The sequence below is a fragment of the Aspergillus pseudoviridinutans genome, assembly GCF_018340605.1.
Source record: "Aspergillus pseudoviridinutans IFM 55266 DNA, scaffold_2, whole genome shotgun sequence".
NCBI classification, from domain to species: Eukaryota; Fungi; Ascomycota; class Eurotiomycetes; order Eurotiales; family Aspergillaceae; genus Aspergillus; species Aspergillus pseudoviridinutans.
The window spans coordinates 3811051-3828922 of NW_025091282.1; the positions used below are offsets into that span (position 1 = coordinate 3811051).

The following is a 17872-nucleotide window of genomic DNA, read 5'->3' on the forward strand; positions in this document are numbered from 1 at the left end:
TTCCTGACATGGCCAGTGGAGCATTTGGAGTCCAGTGCCACTAGAAATCTGGAAATCGCGCATGACGAGTTGATCTGAGGCGGAGCAGTGTGTAAATCCACTGTTCCAGATATTATTGGCCCATTACAGTTCACCTGTAAAGGCTGTTTGTGTTCAAGGTACAAAACAAGGCTCAATAAACCCTTGCAACTCGTCTTACCTGCAAGTGAAGAACCTTTTTCCTACGACTGTATCACCTGGATAGCCAGGTCGCCTCCAGTCATGATGGCTGCTGGCCATGTGTCTTGCAAAAAGCACTTAATTCCTAGTTGGGCCCGGTCCTAGCGCAGGATGTCAGCGCGTCCCTTTAATCCCGGGCTCGCCCCTTAGAATAATACGTGCTTCATTGGCCCAATCATGGGGTGGACATAGCCAATGGGGCCTGAACTACGTTCATACGGAGCACTGCAGACTGTCTGCATCTCACCTGCTAAAAAATGGTGCATCTAAAAGTGATACATAAAGCGTTAGATGCATAGAAATCTGCCAATGGTGCCTTGTGCATTGCGCCTTTATTAAGGTTTACTCCGTACACTGTTCAATCCACGATTCCATTGATAGAGCGCTGCTACGGAGGTCCAAAGGACTAGATCCTCATCCTCATGAAGACTAAAGAAGTTATCCTGTTTCAAAGATGTGTCAGAAATCGAGATGATCCAGGCTCCAGCCCTGTCTGCTGTATCCCCGTGTTTATGCCGTCGTACGTTTTTGCACAGGTCAACTTGAGGCTTGCCTTAACGCGAATCAAGGAATCGACTGCGATCCAGTTTTGTTTTGGACACTAAAATGAAGTGGACAAAGTATGCTTCAGTATCGCGGACTGCGCAAGACGCTGGAACTTGGGAGTCACTACTGGATATACAGGGCTAGCTAGTAAGGGAAATATATCATGATTACTCATCAAATTGGAATATCTCAGATTTCACGACACCCGTCCCCATGACCCAAAAGAAGAATCAATCATTGCACCCAGGTTACTGTCTTGGTCTGCAACCACTCGTCATAGGCCGCAGTGCCGCCTCCGAAGCGACCAAATCCACTGCTCTTCCATCCACCATGTGGTAAGGTGGGCTCGTCATGGACAGTCAGGGAGTTGATATGGACGGCACTAAATGGTGTCAGCGATCATCAGTACTGTGTTTCTTGGAAAGCCTCCAGAGCTAACTGCAAAAGCTAATACTTCAAGGAATGACTTACCCAGCCTCGATTTGCTTCGCCACCCTAAGACCTCGGAACAAGTTGTCAGTGAAGACTGCCGATGTAAGGCCATATTCTGTATCGTTGGCCAGCGCGATAGCGTCTTCCTCGGTATCCACTACGATCAGAGATACTGTCGGACCGAATGACTCTGTGGAGTAGAGGTCCATATTCTTGGTGACGTTGTCCACAATCACAGGCCGTAGGCTGTGATCAGATGTCTCCGTGCCGTTCGCATCGCCGAAAAGGACGCTGGCGCCCTTGGAGAGCGCATCAGCAACGAGCGCCTTGTTCTTCTTGACAGCTGCCGAGGCTACTAGCACCGGTGCTGGCGCAGCTTTACCGAAGAGCTTCTCAGCATTCTCAGCTAGCAGCTGACGGAATTTGTCTGCGATTGCGCGCTGTACGACGATGCGCTCCGTGGACATGCAGATCTGACCGGACTAGTTCAGAAGTCAGCTTTCTGAACGCATCCCAAGGCGTCAGCGAACCAATACTTACATGCATGAAAGATCCAAGAGCGCAGCTGAATGCAGCCTTCTCCAGGTTTGCGTCGTCCAAAACAATAGCCGACGCCTTGCCTCCCAACTCAAGGAGAACCGGCTTGGTATACTTTCCAGCCGTCGAAGCGACGATGGAACCAACTTGAGTGCTTCCGGTGAAGTTCACCTTGCGCACGGCGGGATGAGCAATTAGAGCAGTGGTCACCTCAGCCGCATCAGCACTTCTGTGGTACAGAACATTCAAGCATCCGGCGGGAAGACCAGCTTCCCGGAAAATATCGCCAATTGCCCAGAAACATTTGGGAGACAGCTCTGAGCCTTTGAGGATGGTGGTGTTACCGGCAGCTAGAGGAAGTGCAACGGCACGAACTCCAAGAATGAACGGAGCGTTCCTGGAAAAAGACAATGTCAATATCTATGCGAAGGAGAAGTCGAAAACGCAGACTCGAACTAGGGTATCTTACCAGGGTGCAATTCCCAGGATCACCCCATAGGGCTCCTTGAATACCATTGCGCACTCACCGTCCTGAGTGACCGAGGGTACCGAGCCCTCAATCGACGGAATTCTAGCGGCAAAGTCCTTGAGAAATCCAGCTCCCAACCGACACGTCTTCTCCGCGAACATCCTCCCGGCTCCCGTCTCCTCCATCTGATATTTAATCAACTCTTCACTTCTAACGATCATGATATCGGCGGCTTTCATAAGGACGTCTCGACGGTCGTACGGCTTCATCCTGCTCCACTCAGGGAAAGCAGCCTTCGCGGCTGCTACGGCACGGTTGGCATCGTCGACTGAGGCGCCGGCGCATTGATGCAGCACTTCACCGGTAGCGGGTGCATGGATATCGAAAACATTCTCCGTCACGACCGACTCGTTATTGATGATGAGGGGGATGACGGCAGAATCGCTTTTAGCACTGTTTGCGGCCATATTGATGGTTTTCTTGGGAAGGGTATCGAACGCTGAAGTGAGAACGAGAGAGAAAATACAAGAGATTGTCGAGGAGTATGTACAAGGCAAGAAGGAAGGACTCGATGAGGAAGGAAAAGGGAGCGTTGTTGCGGAAGCTTCCCCTCTTGAACACGGGAGCGTCTCTCGGGAATTGTACCTTATGGAGCGGGGGTAGCAGGTTGCTCCAATGGGAGGGACGAAAGCTCGAGGTTGGTTCGGCAGTGAGGTGGGGGACAGAAACTGGCAATGCTCATCCGTAATTCCATTAGGACTGTAGACTAAACCAATATGATGATGATCATGTTGGAATCGGGAAGCCTCTAGCTGAGGGGTATCTAATAGTTCAATTCTCTATATGTTATGCAGCCCGCAGAGTTTAGCCGAGGGAGAGTACCGAGCTTGACAGCACTACCCTGAAAGGAAGCATTGAACTATTATTCCTATTGCCATAGAACATGCGAGTCCACCCTTAAAGCCCACTGAAAAAAATATATGTACATATATTAATCTCTCCATATGAGTGGCTGTTGGTCACTTGAGATGTGTGCGGAGTCCAAGGTGCTAAAGGGGGTACTAGTATAAGTAAGGTACGGAATGCTTTAGGTGCTTACGCAGATGCTCCTATCTGATTGGCAAGGACGATGCGCGGCCATTGTAGAGACAGCTGACAATTGCCTTGCAAATTTGCCGGACCTGCACCAGTGATTATTAAGCAGTGATGCATGCAGTTACTAGTGCGGAATCACAAGAAATTTCTCATTGGACAAAATAACAGTGGTCTTTATGGTTTTCGTAAGTGATCACTTTAAGCACAACCTTCTTAAAGCTCTTCTAAGGAGACATATATTGACTAGACTATAATATCTCAACTGCTCATATTGGACTAATATTCAACTCCTCACTCGTAATCTCCGTGAGTTTCAAATCTGACTCATGGCGCTTATTAGTCCTACTGGGTTGGCCAAAACAACCTAAATCTAACCTAATCTATGTACAATAAGTTAGTAACTATGGATAGACCTGGCGACTTTTAGTTTTGATGCGCATCGCAGTGTCGCGCTCACTGAAGCAGCCTGACTCTCAGGGAATCAGCCCGAGTAGTCAGGAAGTGAAGGAAGCTTCTTCGGAGTACTTGAAAAATTACGATGATTAACTAGAAAAGTATAGGACGACTGATTAGCTCTTATTACCAGAAGCGGAGTGCTGCCTTTCCAGGCGGATATCAGAAGCGTATATGACAAAATGAATAAAACCCTAACACCATGCATGCAACAAATATCCAAGCGTATATGAACCCCCACCACGCCATCTATGCGTTTTTATATTCTATTTAGAATCGCGAATGCAAAAGCAAGCGTAAGCATCAGCATCGTCATCACCGTCCAGCCCAGATCTTCGTCTCGGACGACGGCCTCGCCATATCCGAAAACGGACACGCGGACGTCGCTGACGGAGCCACGCTGCTCGCGATACTGGAGCGGTCGTCATCGCTGGAGCTCGCCGATGCGCTGCTGTCGCCGAGGATCTTCTTCTCGCCGATGTAGCCTTCCTTGTCGTCGAGGATGATCTCGGACATCTCGTCGGCGTACTCCTCTCCGTCGCGGAGACGCCATTTGGCAAAGAGGTCGTTCTGGATCCAGATGATCTTGCCGATGGCGCGGACGAGAGCAACTTTGCGTTGCAGGGATAGCTTGGGGTGGGACATGAGGGCTTCGGTGAAGACGTCCTGAATGAACCCGAGCATGACGCCGATGTGGATGTATTCGATGTTGAGGGGAATTCGTCGTTCTTGGCCGGAGTGCATCACTCTAGCTGTGGGTTAGTGGTTGTTCTTTCTGTTTTGGTAGAGAGATGTATGGAAAAGTGAAGGGACTTACCCGACTTTGTTTAGGTACCGCCAGAACTCCATCTCAGTAGGATCGGAACAGAGCTTTGTCAGGTACCACCTCAAGAACATCTTCCGTCGTTGGATCTGCGGGCTGTTCTCGGTGTACCAGTCATCGACGTGTGTGGTCTCATCAGAGGTATCTCTTGTGATGAAGGCGCGAGCGGTGATGTCTTGTTCCAGGAGCTTTTTGTAGACGATGTTGACGATGGCAGGGATCAGAGCCTTGATGTACTTTGAGCCTGTGGTTAAAGCCTCGATATCACCTGTACACTTGTTAGCTTGAATCATGCGAACTGTGCTTTGCCAAGAGGAGACGGCATACTGGAATTGAAGTCGAGAAAGTCTTTGAGGTAGTTGATGCGAGCTTCGAGTCTGGTATATAAGGCCTTTCGGCTCACGTGCTTCACAGGACGGCCACCCTCAAGGAGAGCCTCCATCTTTCTCCTTCCTTCAGACGCCTGCATGGTTGCTGTATGTGATGGCGTTGCAGTTGGTTCTCCCCGGAGATAGTGACAACGTGACTAGAGGTCAATCACGAATTACTGTGGGCACAGCTCTGGTTAAGATAATAGGAAGTTAGGGTTATGAAGCTTGCTCCGTAGTAGAAGGTGGATAGATCTGGATCGAGAATTAAAGAATGAATTGACCCGTAGATATGAGATACTGGTCCCTCTTTATACGAGAGTCCGAGGACAAATCACCTCGAGACAGCAGGAAAAACTTATATTCCTCATGCAAAAATAACATGGCTGGAGCCATGATCCCCATTTTTGGACTCTAATCCTCCATGGTCCGAGAGCACTCCACACGGGCGTCGGAAACTGTTCTGAAATTGATCACATCATTTCACCAGAAGAGCATTTTGTAAAACAGGCTAGGACGGGAAACAGCTCAGAGAAATAGAATGGACCTATCATCAGGCTAGAGATTGATGGAATCTCCTAGGTCAGTTCTGCCTTGGAGCGGACGCTTGGGCGGTTGCCGGAAGTGGGTTTGTAGTGGTATGATCCTTCGTTAGCAAAAAAGGGATCTAGAGAATACCTAGGTAGACATCATAGTGCTATCTATCTGAGCTTAAGACGTGGAACACGTGGTACCGTGGGGCCGTTATGTCAGTGGTTACGATTTCAGACAAGCTGAATGGCTGTTATAACTGCGTACTCTGCAGTTAAATGATCTCCTTACTGCTCAGGATACCTACCATATGAATAAAAAGAAATCCTGCATGTAATTCTATAGATACCGCTATAGACGCCGTCACTTTCTGGAGACGCCATTGAGAATTCCTCTGAGGCCATATCCTAGACCTAATTCCAAAAATGCAGGCTTACCTCTACGCCTTCGGAAACTCTAACCATCATTAGAAGCACTGTCGACTGACCCGTTTAGTTCCGAGCCGGCATGCATGCATGCCTCAATTCGGAGCCGAATGGCCGAGTTTACAGCTGCATACGCCTGTAGTATTAGTAGTATCAGTGTCATTTCCAACCAGGATTTGTTTCCTCAGAAGCTACGTTGGGCAGCTTCCCCTCGTTCAGATACATCGACACTACTTGCGTGCTATGTTTCAAATCTGTCGATCACACCGGTAATTGTCCTCTATCTCGTCTGTAGTTCTGTGGAAACCTCGATTAAGACCATCCTCATATAGATAGCCACTATGGTAAATCACGATACGCAAGGAGGATGATATATCTACCTAAGGAGAATAGGCAAATCCGAGCATTTCAAACTCACACTTATGACTCAAATCCAGCAGTACCAAACACAATTGTCCATACGCAAATGGCAAAAACAAACGATATTTCAGATAATGGCGCACTGCTTGAAAGTTGAAGAATCAGATGTCGTGTGATCCCTTACTGTTAGAACGCAAAGAGAGAAAAAAAATTTCGTCGCATTATGGAGAAAGCCCCGTATTGATGCGCTCCGTTCCCGAAAACGGCACCCCGTAGTGGGCAGCTAGCCTATACTTAGCAATAACATCGGAGCGAGTATGGCATGATGTCGATGGGCCGAGCCTTACCCGTCAAATACTTAGATTAGTGTACTAGTGACGGGGAATGGTTCACTCGTCGGTGATGGGCGTCTGACCAGCTAATTAAGAGAGTGGACGTCATTTGACTTGAACGAGTCTTGTCACTTGGCAAAGTGAGAATCGACATGTCAATTGATATTGTTTTATGCTCCGGGATGTCAGAGAGAAATAAAGTTCTGTCAAAAGTTGACAGCTATGGTTCCGAATTTCCGCCAACTGGGATGTAACTTTCCTGCGACTTTGGTATTCTTCGGCTGTATCCGTACTGCGTCAATCAGAAACCTTGGGCAGTGGAACGATCATTGCATGCATGTGGCGCTCATTTCATGCGCCTCGGAGCTTACAGCTTGTCAGCCACGAATATGATGCAACCAAATATTAGGTACAGAGAACGATAATAATAGATAAAATAATACAGCAGCCGAAATTCAATCGGATACACAAGAAAACTCTTTGCGGTACCTGACAGATCCACCATATCAAAATACAAAACATACTCTGATGATTTGTTCGCTGGCTACTATATCAAGCATCCAGTCTACTATCTGCAGCACATGGTGGATCAGATATCACCAGCAAGTGAATTTTCAGTTTAGAGAACTTAAAACAAACTGCATTAGTAAGATTTCTAACGATGGGAGTGACTATCCAAAACATTAAGAATGTTCTTGGAGTTTAGGCACATTGATTCGGAAACTTCCTGTCCGTCAGAGGGCTGGGGAAGACTCCGTTGGCAAGCAAGTCCTGCATATCCCATCCGGGTGCCCCCTCAGTCTTCCAAGTCCAGAACAGCCAGCCATTCTTTCCTTCGTAGGCATCGAGCTGGGCCTCGATGAATCGTCGAGTATCAGTCCTCTCTTGATCGGAAAGGCCTGCCACCGAGCCCTGAGACTTGTCTCCGCAATCGCCATACCTCGGGTTGTTGGCATACTCTCCTTGATAGCGCGTGGGAATACCCTTGCCATTTAGGTACTTCGTGCAGTCAGTGACAGCGCCTGACCATTCTCCGACAACAACTGGCTTATCCGACCCTTTGATTTGCTTGCCAAAGTCGCATGCAGATTTCACGTGGCCGTGGATATCCAGGCTGATCAGGTGGTTATCGAACATATGATAGTGGTGGGTATCCATGACCACATTCTCACCCGTCTTGAGTCCGTTCCAGGATGTCGTCGACAGAAAGCCATCGCTCAGGAAAACGGAAGTGTCTGGATTGATTTGGCGCACAGCATCCACAATCTGGTTGTAGTAATCTTTCAGCCCAGCCTCACTGACTCCGCCTGGGATGTTGGGTTCGTTAAGAGCTTCAATGGCCGCAACCACGTCGCTTTCTGGCAAATAACGCTCAGCCAGAGCTCGGAAGGCGTCCATAGTTTGCGTAACGGTATTGCCCTGCTGCCAGGCAACTGATCCCTTACGGCCGCTGTTGTCAAAGCCATTTTGGGATCCCGGTGCTGTTTCGGATGGCAGGTTAGCTTTGCATGAGACTTGCCGCAGCAACTCTTCGCCACTTACCACCATGAAGATCGATCACAACCTTCAGGCCGGCGTCCCTGGCCCAGGAGATTGCATTGTCGAGATATTCCAGCTGACCGTCCACGTACGGCTCGTCTGGAAGAGAACTCACAGCCCAGTACCCGATGGGGATGCGGACGTGATTCATACCAGCTCGAGCAATCTGATGGAAGTCATCCTGAGTGATGAAAGTCGACCAATGTTGAGATAGGACAGCCTTGGCTTGATCCTGTCCCAGAGTAGCGGTCAACGTCCACTCGTCAACAGCAGCGTCTCCAGCGTTATCAAAGATCGAAGGCGTGATCCACGGCTCAAGGACTAGCCAGCCACCAATGTTGACACCGCGGACGACGCCGTTGTAGTCGAATATGGAAGCTCTTGATACAATGCGCCTATACTTTACAGTCAGCAAATCTTGTCAAGCGTTTTTGATGAAGACTCACGATTTAGAAGGCACAGCCTCGGCCAGGCCCGCGACGAGGAATAGCGCCACGAGCGCCTTCTGCGAGAATTTGAATATCATTTTCTTGAAACGAACAATTCTTCACTGTAATAAGTGGGAGGCTGGGAAAGAGAATGGATGCTGACGAAAAGCTGTGCTCGAGGAATGGAAACACCCTGCTTTAAGTAAACATTTGCTGAAAGCACTGGTTGTCTGTCGACCGCATGCAGATTGGAGTCACAGCTTCCAATAAAACTGATCTTTCCCACCAGAAGCGTGCAATATGTGTAACACCGACATTCAGTAATGCTGGCCGCAAATTGCATGAATCTGGTGGTGCTTGAGTGCCTGATGGTTGGTGTTGAAAGCGGAATATCCGGAAACGGAATGCATTCAAAACAAGAGCAACAGTATAACAATAACGATGAGTAATGGCTTCACAACTGGAGGAGAGACAAAGACTTTGTCCCTATCTTGAACTGTCAAGGTTCTGGGCTTGCTACGTACGAGCCTGTAGCACTGGTGGGTAGAACCCTATGAGCGAAGCCCTCCGAAATAGGCCGATGCTCAGAAAGCGGGACAAAGTATTCTCAGACAAAAGGAGCGTGTGTTAAGTGAAGAGAGGATAAACTGAACAAGGCAGAGGAATTGAGCGGAGTGATTTGTATGTTTGTTCTGAATCAGTGGCCAGTGTGGGGTTCATGAATATGGAAGGAGCATCCTCGAAGTGAGCTCAATGCAGAAGCTATTCTGCACATCAGACACAGCTGCAGTTATCCTCTTCAAGAGCAACTCATCAACATACGGAAATTTCATTTTAAGCTGAAGCAATTGAAAAACCAACTAGCTGCATTCGAGCCTCAAGGAAAGAGGGCTCATATTGGCGTGATGTTGCCAAACAGCTCTCGTGGCCTTCATGGCGTCTGGCTTACATCAGCGTAGGTTTTGGCTCGCGAATTTCTGCATCCGGAGACGTCGCAGAAACCTTAGATAAAGTTGTTTGATAATGCTCAATGAAGGACAAGATCGACGGTCGTCAAGAATGTTGTTGGACGGTTTCAGATAAGCACGTGGTGGACAGTGTACGGAGTATGTATTGAGATTACCATCAGACAAGCTTTCTGGCACTCAAGTTAGAGACCCCGTATTGAACCATCCACCAGGCTAGCAAATAATCTCCGCCATGCAACCAGGGTACATGAATGGTCCGAACCTACCTTATGCTTCAGTGACCGATAAATGAGCGAACGTACGCAGTAGACCAATGAAATAATTTCCTTCCTTCTTTGCCCTCTTTCCTAATTTGGCTTTGTCATCGGCCTCAGCAACTGACAACGCGCACATGAGGGAATCATCTTTTTGACGGGGAAGAATGCAATACCTTATTAATCCACTTCGCTGGCATTGCTCATCCTGAAGGGAGCATGATCCCTGCGATGCGATCCTTGAAACTAGAGGAGCGCGATCGAGCAACATCGATCTTCAACGATATTATCATGCGCTTTGAGCATTCCCAGACAGCTGAAGCTGAATGTGGCTACAAACCCATTACTCTTATTGCTTATGGAAAAAGAAGTTTCCGAGAAAGATGAATTTTTGAGGCTGTTCTTCTCATTCATCGGGCAGAATCCCCCTACCGAAGGAGGAGAAAGGGAAATCGATGTTGAACATGTGTTGTCACGGCTAGCTTCCTTTGATTCCTGGTCTACTGAGGAGATAGATGCCTCACGCGAAAGAAGCCTCGCCGCATTCACCAAGTACCTGGGGGACAATTTCTTTCTACCACGTAGGTCCCCAAGAACTCACGCAAGATGCGAGACCCTTACTCTGCTCAGTGAAAGCATCGCAGCAAATACCCCTCAACCTACATGACCAATCTCGGTGGCTCAATGCTGGCAACTTTCGAGGTATCTGGCAGGGTCATTGGGAAACTTCAGCGAAATTTGATCGGTATGCAGATGAAACATCGACGCGTGATTCTTTAGTGCTCTCCTGGTGGGAATCTAGTTTGTTCTCATCATGGTTGAGTATGTTGTGCTCGCCAGAGGAGCGTCTGTCTAAGCATTCAATCAAGGTGAAGTCGTTTCCTGGATATTGTCTTCGTCACTTATGTCTCCTTGCCCCCTCAGATCGATCACTATGTGCAATAAAATCTTGGTATCATCTCATCAATCATATTCATCTATAGGGGTATTCTGAACTATGTGACAAGAATGTCCGAAGAAATCATTAAAACAGTCCCAAAGCCGCAAATGCAGCCACCACTTCACGATCTACATTGAGGAGCCACTCTTCCTGGAACCGCTGCTCGCCACCGCAACCCACAATGAGGGAATGCAAGCGCTGGCGCACAAAGTCCCGGATGTTGATTTTATGGATCACATCTGAGCTTTCCCAATGCCGTCGGCGTTCGTTCTCTGGCGGCTCAGGCCCATCGTACTTGGCATTCGGTACGTTGTTCCAGTAGATGAGATAATCGCCGCTGCGGGGGTCGTTGGGATCGCCCTCGGTACCTTCCGCAAGTTCCGTGACGATATCTGTCCAAATGTTCAGGTATGATTGCAGGTGGTTGAGGATGTACGTAGGCGGCTGGGTATCAGGGCCGTTCAAGACGAGAAGCTGCGTCAGAGCGAGCGCATGCAGTTTCTTCTGAGTCACGCTGCCAATGTTGTCGTAATGCAGGAACCATTMCGTGAGAAGCCAGGAAAGAACCTGTTCTTCAGGGGTCTGCGTGGCGGCGGAGACGGCGGAGACAAGGATCTTAGGATACGCCAGGGCTAAACGAGCGAGGACAGAATAGTAATCTGTCTCCACGACTCCGTAGACTGGCGTCGGTTTTCGGCGTGGGCCGGTCGTCTGACTAGCTTCGTAGGCGGAATGGAGACCTTCCAGGAGAGATTGCAGGAATGAGCTGTCAATGAGGGAGCGCGTGATGACGTTGTATGTGTTTTCGCTCCCTCCGTCAACCGCTTCAGCGCCGCGGATCATGAGCTCAACGAGGCGAGGGACAACGCCAATGCGTTGCCGGGTGGTGGATTGTAGGAGGGTCTCAAATGAGACGAGAAGGGGAAGTCGGATTCGGTCACTAAGAACCTCCTGGGGGGCGAGATAGATATAGGACTCTGCGATTTGGAGGGCCTGCGGGACACTATCCGTGGCGGCTTCAAATATAGGATACAACGCAGGGATGAGCGCAAGAAGCTCGGGAGACGCCGGTGCAGGTGTTTGAGTGAGGATAGCAGACCAGAGCTCTAGTGCTTCATCAAGGAGGTATACCAGGGTCTCCTATCTTTGTGTTAGTTGCTTGAGGTCAAGGGTCAAAAAAAAGGACGTCTTACAGAGCCTGGTTCTACCGAACTGCTGATCAAGGGCAAGACAAGAGAGTGATACTTGATGGAGTCCTGCTTCAAAGAATGTATAAGGGACGAAATTAAAGTTAGAATGGCCTGTTTCATGAGATGCTCCTCGCCGGATTGCTCCCACAATGGAGGCAGTAGAGCTAATATCTGGTCCGAGAATGGCGCAATCTGAACGAGCGTTAGCAAACTGGTCGACCGCAGTTGATGAAGGGGTGCATACATGATGCTCCATTTTCACCACCACGACACGAACGCTTTCTAGAAGTCCCATCTTAGTTTCAGGAAGTTCGACCTCCTGAATGAGAGACATCAAATCCTGGAGAATGGACTGGGCATAGGGCATAAACCCGGTAGGGGAGAATTCGAATGGATCCAGCACGTTCTTGAGCTGTCTGCCAGCCGTGATACGGACAACCAGGTCGTTCAAAGGATCCTGTTTGCTTAAAAGGTGCTGAAAGATCTGGTAGATGGCGTTCCTGTTGAGCTCATCTGGCTTTACTGGTACCCATTGCCCAAGGATGATGGCAATTCGTCTCCTAAGGACATTGTAGCCCTGATCCTGGATTTGAACTTCTTGAACAAGCGTTGTCTCGAGAAAACTGTTGAAGTCCAATTGCTGCTCTAAGCTTGCGGAAGCCAGTCCGATGGCAGAGTATAATGAGTCTTTGAGCAGTACGTCACGCTTCTCGGGACCTGGAGGGGAAACGGTCAACAGTGGTCGTAAATGTCCTCCTCGGTGACTTGGACTTACTTGCAAAGGAAAAGAAGACATTCAATAGTCGTGGAATCAGCAAGTCTTTGAAGTGGATGACCAGGTCGAGGAACAGCTTCTCAGAGCACGATCGAATGGAGAATTCCCAGGCTTCAGCAATATCCTCCTCCTTCCTTTCCCACTCCTCCGGCTCAGCCTCCCATTCTTGGAAGTCAGCTTTCCTGAAGCGGAAAAATTGAGTAACCAAGAGCTCCATGACACTGACAACGAACTCATGGGTGAAAAGATCCGACTTTATTTGTTCAATAGACCGTTGCTTCTCCTCTTTGTCTTGCGGGGTCTGATACTTGAACGTCTGAGCAGGATTGAACGCCATTTTGGAACAAGCCCTGATCAAGAGAAGGGCTCTGAGCCCCACCTTTTCCATAAGTGTCTTGCCGTCAGAGTCACCATCCTCTCCCAGCTGGCTGTAGTTTTCTCCGAGTTTGACAACAAGGGTCCAGTAAGATTGAACAAGGGGAATGCTGTCCGGCAGCAAGGCGAATGATGCGGGCCGTTCCTTTGCCATCTCGACATGAAGTTTCGACAACTTGAGCAGATGTTTCTCTATCGACCTCTGAACTTGCTCCGATAAAGGCACGGAGCCATTGACAAAAGCAAAGAACCGGCTGAAATGGGTATGAGTCATGAGCCAGAAGTCCTGAGCCTCTTTATCACGATTGGGGTGCTCGAATCCCGCAATGATCAGACGCCGAATAACCTTGAGACAAACAAGACTTTGCTCTGCCTCATCAAGTAAAGCCGCCTCATCGACACCGCCCTGCTCTAGAATCACGGTCCATTTGTTTACCTTCTCCACGTAAATATTGACCAAAAGGTGGAAGATCTCTGGTGCCACTGACTGAAGGTTCGCACGCGTTCTCTGTAGCCGAGCTGTTGACAATTCCTTGATTATTTGCAGTAGTATTGTGAGTGTCCGCGGTAATTGCAACGCGTTGGCGCCGGGCTGTGTTGAAGAGCGAAGATAGGTAATGACTGCTGAGATTCCATCTGGCCTGACAGATATTAGAATACGAACCTCCTTGAAGGACAACAGAGAGCACTGACCAGTCTTGCGGGAATTCGTAGCGCATGATCTTGGCAATCATAAAAGCATTGTGAAGGGCAAGCAGAGGTGCAGGTTCGACTACCCCAGCTTGTACGGCCCTCACCTTTATCCTCTCTTTCTCTTCTTTTTTGATGGCGCTTTGAGTGTGTCAGTTGTCGGCTCGACATATGCGTATCAGTGACCCTAGACTTACTTTGTCGCAGTCTTTCGCCAATACTTATCAATGCCATTCTTCAACTGGATGATGGATAGGTAACGGACTTCGATGGGCAACGATTGATCTAGGAATATATCCTAAGAGAAAGTACTTAGTCAATATCCAAGACGAAAAGTATAGAAAATGTAGGGACAGGAATCGAACCGAGAAAATACCGACGTACCTGAAGTAGAGTGAAGTAACTTTCATGCCTTTCCCAGTGTTGCAGTTGCTTGGTACCGGTTTGCACCTGCTGCTGTGTGGAGCTGGCTGCGAGTGCAAGTGCATGAAGGAGATTCTGAGGGTTCAGCGGATTGGATTCGCCAGGTAATTCAACTACCTGGGCCATAGTTGGCGATGGTGGAGTAAAGCGGTTGTTAACTTCGATCGTAGCGGATCTCAACCAAATCACAGTCAGGACAGGAACTTCAAGCACCTAGTTTGCCATATGTTCAGGACTGGTGAAGTACGTCGATCTACCGCTTCAGAAATGATGCAGAAACGCGCGATGATGAAAAGAAAAACAACTGAAAGGAAGCTAAAAACGCGGAGCGGTCCAACCACGAAGCTGTCTTTGTACAATGTTTCTACTTTCTACTTCCCAGTCCCCGCAACTCCAAAGCGGGAACCTTGGAGTATAATTCTTCCGTCCCGCTCCAGCCCTAGGTTTTGACCCTCGACGCTAGACCGTATTGGAAAGCTGAATTAGGGCTGAGAGCCCGGGTGTCCAGATGAACTATGAAGTCATCCCCAAACGAACAGACGACCCTTCCGTTGTCGCATGGCCAGTTTGCAGCTGGGAACTGCACAAGTGCCTTGCTCGAAAGGAGTGGGCCAGCTTCTTGGGCCAGATTACCACTCACTCGAGCAACTGGCGTACTATGAGGACAATAACCACCAAAAGGAAGCTGAGCGCTCGTCTCGGCAGCGGGTTCTGTGACATCGACATGATGTAGTATGATGCAATGCTATCCAAGGTCCCTGATGCTGGACGACATCAGATCCCAGGTATTTTATGCTGGGACTGACCAGTTTTATCGCTAGCAACATCGGCAACACACGACTATATCTCCAATTCAACTCTACACCATCTCGCATACCCTACTACAGAAATTAGCCGGAATGTCCGATTACGACAACAATCTGAGAATCGCCCACGAGGCAGAGAAAGATCTGAACACTTACCAGGCCAAGCAGGGTCTTGGTCGTAAGAGCGATTCCAGTATGTCCTCTAGCTTTGCAAGACCTGCCTACTTAGTCGCGGGGCTAACCTCTACATAGCCGTCGAGTCTGGTGTGAACGCAATGGTCGACAAGAAGTTCCAGGAGACTGGCATCAAGACCGGGAGAGAAGCTGGCGCTTCCAGCAGCGATCGTAAACCAATCCCCGAAGATGAGGGCGGCAGCCGAGATGACCGTGGCAGGTGAGACAAGCACTCTGCTAGAGTGAAATTCCGTTACTTGTTCAATGAACTGACTTACATTCCACGGCAGGATTTCAAAGGCCGGTCAATTCGAAGAGTCGGGTGGGCCTGAGGATAAGGTGAGGATAGAGTCTCAGCGTCGTCCTGGTGACGATGATTCTCTGAACCTCCAAGAGATGAAGCGCAAAGGACTTGCTTGAAAGATTCGTTGAAGATGGACTTGGAACGTCGTCCTGGTGATGATACTCTGAATCTCCAAGCTATGAAGCTCGAAGCACATGTTCGGTAGATTCATCCGATCCTAATGGTGTATATGTACAATTATTCATAAGGGCAAACGTTAAGATATTGTGAAGGTCATACAACGTACCAAATGAACAAAAAATGAGGATCGGAACTGCTGCCCTAAAAGTCATATGTATTATGTTGCCTCACTTGATATTACGTGGTTTGACGTGCCATCCTTTGTGGCTGATTAGGCATTTTGTTTATTCTTCGAGGACTGTATCAAAGCTGTTTCTATCAAACCTCTAGCAGAACCTTGAACAGTATCCTAGGGACTAAAGAAACAAACTGGCGATTACTATCTGAAAGCCTAAAGCAAGAGATACCATCGTTTATTTTTAATCGTCATCAAGCTATAATGTACAGATCTTCGTTTCTATTGTCAGATTCACGTGTGCTAGGCCGTTTGACCTGCTTGCGTTCTCATTTCAATATTTACCCATATCATGACGTCAGTAGAATCCTGTCACTGGAGATTCAAAGCAGGCTCAGAGCAAGTCCCAAGAGGAGACCGGAGACACCGGCTGCAGGAGCGACAGCAGAAACAGCGGCGTTGGAGCTAGCTGATGGAGAGGACGAGGAAGAAGAACCACTGTGTGTACCGGTGACATTCTTCTTGGTGGCAGTCACTTTGGTGTTGTAGTTGCTCGCAGTGTCATAGGGGAAGGGGCTCGTGTAGTTGTATGTTGGCTTCGTGTTGGCGTAAGTTTCCTTGACAATGTCCAAAATGCCGTGGCCAGCAGAGCAGTTGCCAGTGGTCAAGGCATTCGGCCAGACAGGGGAGAATTTCGAGTATTCGCCTGCTGACATGGGACCGGGGTAGGTCTCGTTGAGACGCAGATTGGTTGTATCAACGTCGTAGTTCACATATCCCGTCTTGTTTGCCACGATCTCAAGGATGTTGGCGCCGCAATCCCACCTTCCCAAAGAAGGAAGGCCCCAGTTCGCGGACACGGAAGCAATGACTGAGTAGTGGGTATAGAAAGTATCATCCTGAGTACCCTTCAGCTGGTCAGGAATGGCACCACCAAGAAGAACACCGAAGATCTTGTTGCTCTTAGGATAAGTCTCATCCTCATCGAAGGTAAGCAGGATCAGGGTGTCATTCATGAAATATGAGTTGTTGAGCAAGGGAGCAATCCAGCTTCGCTCCCATTTGGCTCCAAAGGTAATGTTGGTATCATGGGCATCATTGGTCATGTTGGGAGTGATAAAAGCCCACTGGGGAAGCTTCTTGTTGGCCAGGTCGTCGTCAAAGCTGGTAAAGTTCTTGATCTGGCGCAGACGAGTGCTGTTCTTGGTGACAGAGTCATACAAGACCAATGGATTATGCTTGCGCACATAGTCATTGGCATGAGTCTGCTGGTTAGAATAGTTGAACCCCTGGAATCCGGGATAAGGTAAGTGCTCCTGATACTCTCCCCAAGCAATGTTCTTGGTGTCCAGAAGATCAGCGATGGTAGAGACATTGGCAGGAATCTGGTTGAAGTTGTCATTGTCCATGCCGAATGTGTCACCTCCAGCAGCGGCGCAGTAGTTTGGTTCTGACGGATGCGTGACTGCATAGAAATTGGTGCTGCGGGGTAAATTAGTTCCAGGTCGTGAGGGAATGGGCGGATATGAGAACTTACAGCAGGATTCCTTGCGAGGCCAGCCATTTCATGTTCGCATCTGCCGCAGCATCCTCGTAGTCCTTCTGAGGTCAGCTCTGAACAGAGATTTTCTGACTGGTGAGGTGATCACATACAATATTTTCAAGCCACACTTGGAAGAAGCGATTGAATGCAACACCCTCAACGTTCGAAACTGGAGAGTAAGGCTTGATGGAGGCTGCTGCAGATTCTATAGCAGAAAGAGAAGGCTCACTCTCAGTAGCCGTCTGAGCATAGGCCAGAGAGGCAATGGCAAGCAAAGTTGCGATGGAAGACTTCATCTTGAATACCTGTTTGCTATGTACAATGACAAGACGAACGAGGCAATGATCAACAGTGAGAAGGATTCGGAGACTGAGATGATCTGACAGCTTTATATATGTGGGCAAAGCAATCAACAAACTACCACAGCCGCCCAGCACGTGTTACATCAAAAGCCACAAGGTATCCGGGTCAGAAATGACAAGCTACTGAGAAACCAGAAGTAGAAGGTGCCAACGACTACCTAGTAGGTGTAACCACGCGGCCAGCAGAGCTCGTCTGATTCGACAGGCAAAGAGTGA

The 17872-nt window shown here is 48.7% G+C and overlaps 6 protein-coding genes across 6 annotated transcripts; 1 reads left to right on the forward strand and 5 right to left on the reverse strand.

Annotated features, from left to right (window-relative positions):
- Positions 1-999: 999 nt before the first annotated feature.
- On the reverse strand, positions 1000-2670 carry Asppvi_003387 (aldehyde dehydrogenase; the record flags this gene model as incomplete). The annotated part of the gene is made up of 4 exons (XM_043299352.1): positions 1000-1147; positions 1237-1679; positions 1738-2131; positions 2204-2670. The coding sequence occupies 4 exons, from the start codon at positions 2668-2670 to the stop codon at positions 1000-1002; spliced, it is 1452 nt and encodes a 483-aa protein (XP_043155287.1).
- Positions 2671-4066: 1396 nt separating this feature from the next.
- Positions 4067-5043, reverse strand: Asppvi_003388 (protoglobin family protein; the record flags this gene model as incomplete). Its single annotated transcript, XM_043299353.1, has 3 exons — positions 4067-4499; positions 4569-4842; positions 4902-5043. The coding sequence occupies 3 exons, from the start codon at positions 5041-5043 to the stop codon at positions 4067-4069; spliced, it is 849 nt and encodes a 282-aa protein (XP_043155288.1).
- Positions 5044-7292: 2249 nt separating this feature from the next.
- On the reverse strand, positions 7293-8655 carry exg1 (glucan 1,3-beta-glucosidase; the record flags this gene model as incomplete). The annotated part of the gene is made up of 3 exons (XM_043299354.1): positions 7293-8071; positions 8133-8524; positions 8576-8655. The coding sequence occupies 3 exons, from the start codon at positions 8653-8655 to the stop codon at positions 7293-7295; spliced, it is 1251 nt and encodes a 416-aa protein (XP_043155289.1).
- Positions 8656-10803: 2148 nt separating this feature from the next.
- Positions 10804-14298, reverse strand: Asppvi_003390 (putative importin 11; the record flags this gene model as incomplete). Its single annotated transcript, XM_043299355.1, has 7 exons — positions 10804-11859; positions 11913-12101; positions 12154-12626; positions 12685-13700; positions 13753-13890; positions 13947-14047; positions 14134-14298. The coding sequence occupies 7 exons, from the start codon at positions 14296-14298 to the stop codon at positions 10804-10806; spliced, it is 3138 nt and encodes a 1045-aa protein (XP_043155290.1).
- Positions 14299-15071: 773 nt separating this feature from the next.
- Asppvi_003391 (uncharacterized protein) lies at positions 15072-15572 on the forward strand (the record flags this gene model as incomplete). Its single annotated transcript, XM_043299356.1, has 3 exons — positions 15072-15171; positions 15231-15372; positions 15443-15572. 3 exons carry the CDS (start codon positions 15072-15074, stop codon positions 15570-15572), a joined length of 372 nt encoding a protein of 123 aa, XP_043155291.1.
- Positions 15573-16134: 562 nt separating this feature from the next.
- Positions 16135-17590, reverse strand: Asppvi_003392 (acid phosphatase PHOa; the record flags this gene model as incomplete). The annotated part of the gene is made up of 3 exons (XM_043299357.1): positions 16135-17233; positions 17289-17350; positions 17405-17590. 3 exons carry the CDS (start codon positions 17588-17590, stop codon positions 16135-16137), a joined length of 1347 nt encoding a protein of 448 aa, XP_043155292.1.
- Between the last annotated feature and the right edge of the window lie 282 nt (positions 17591-17872).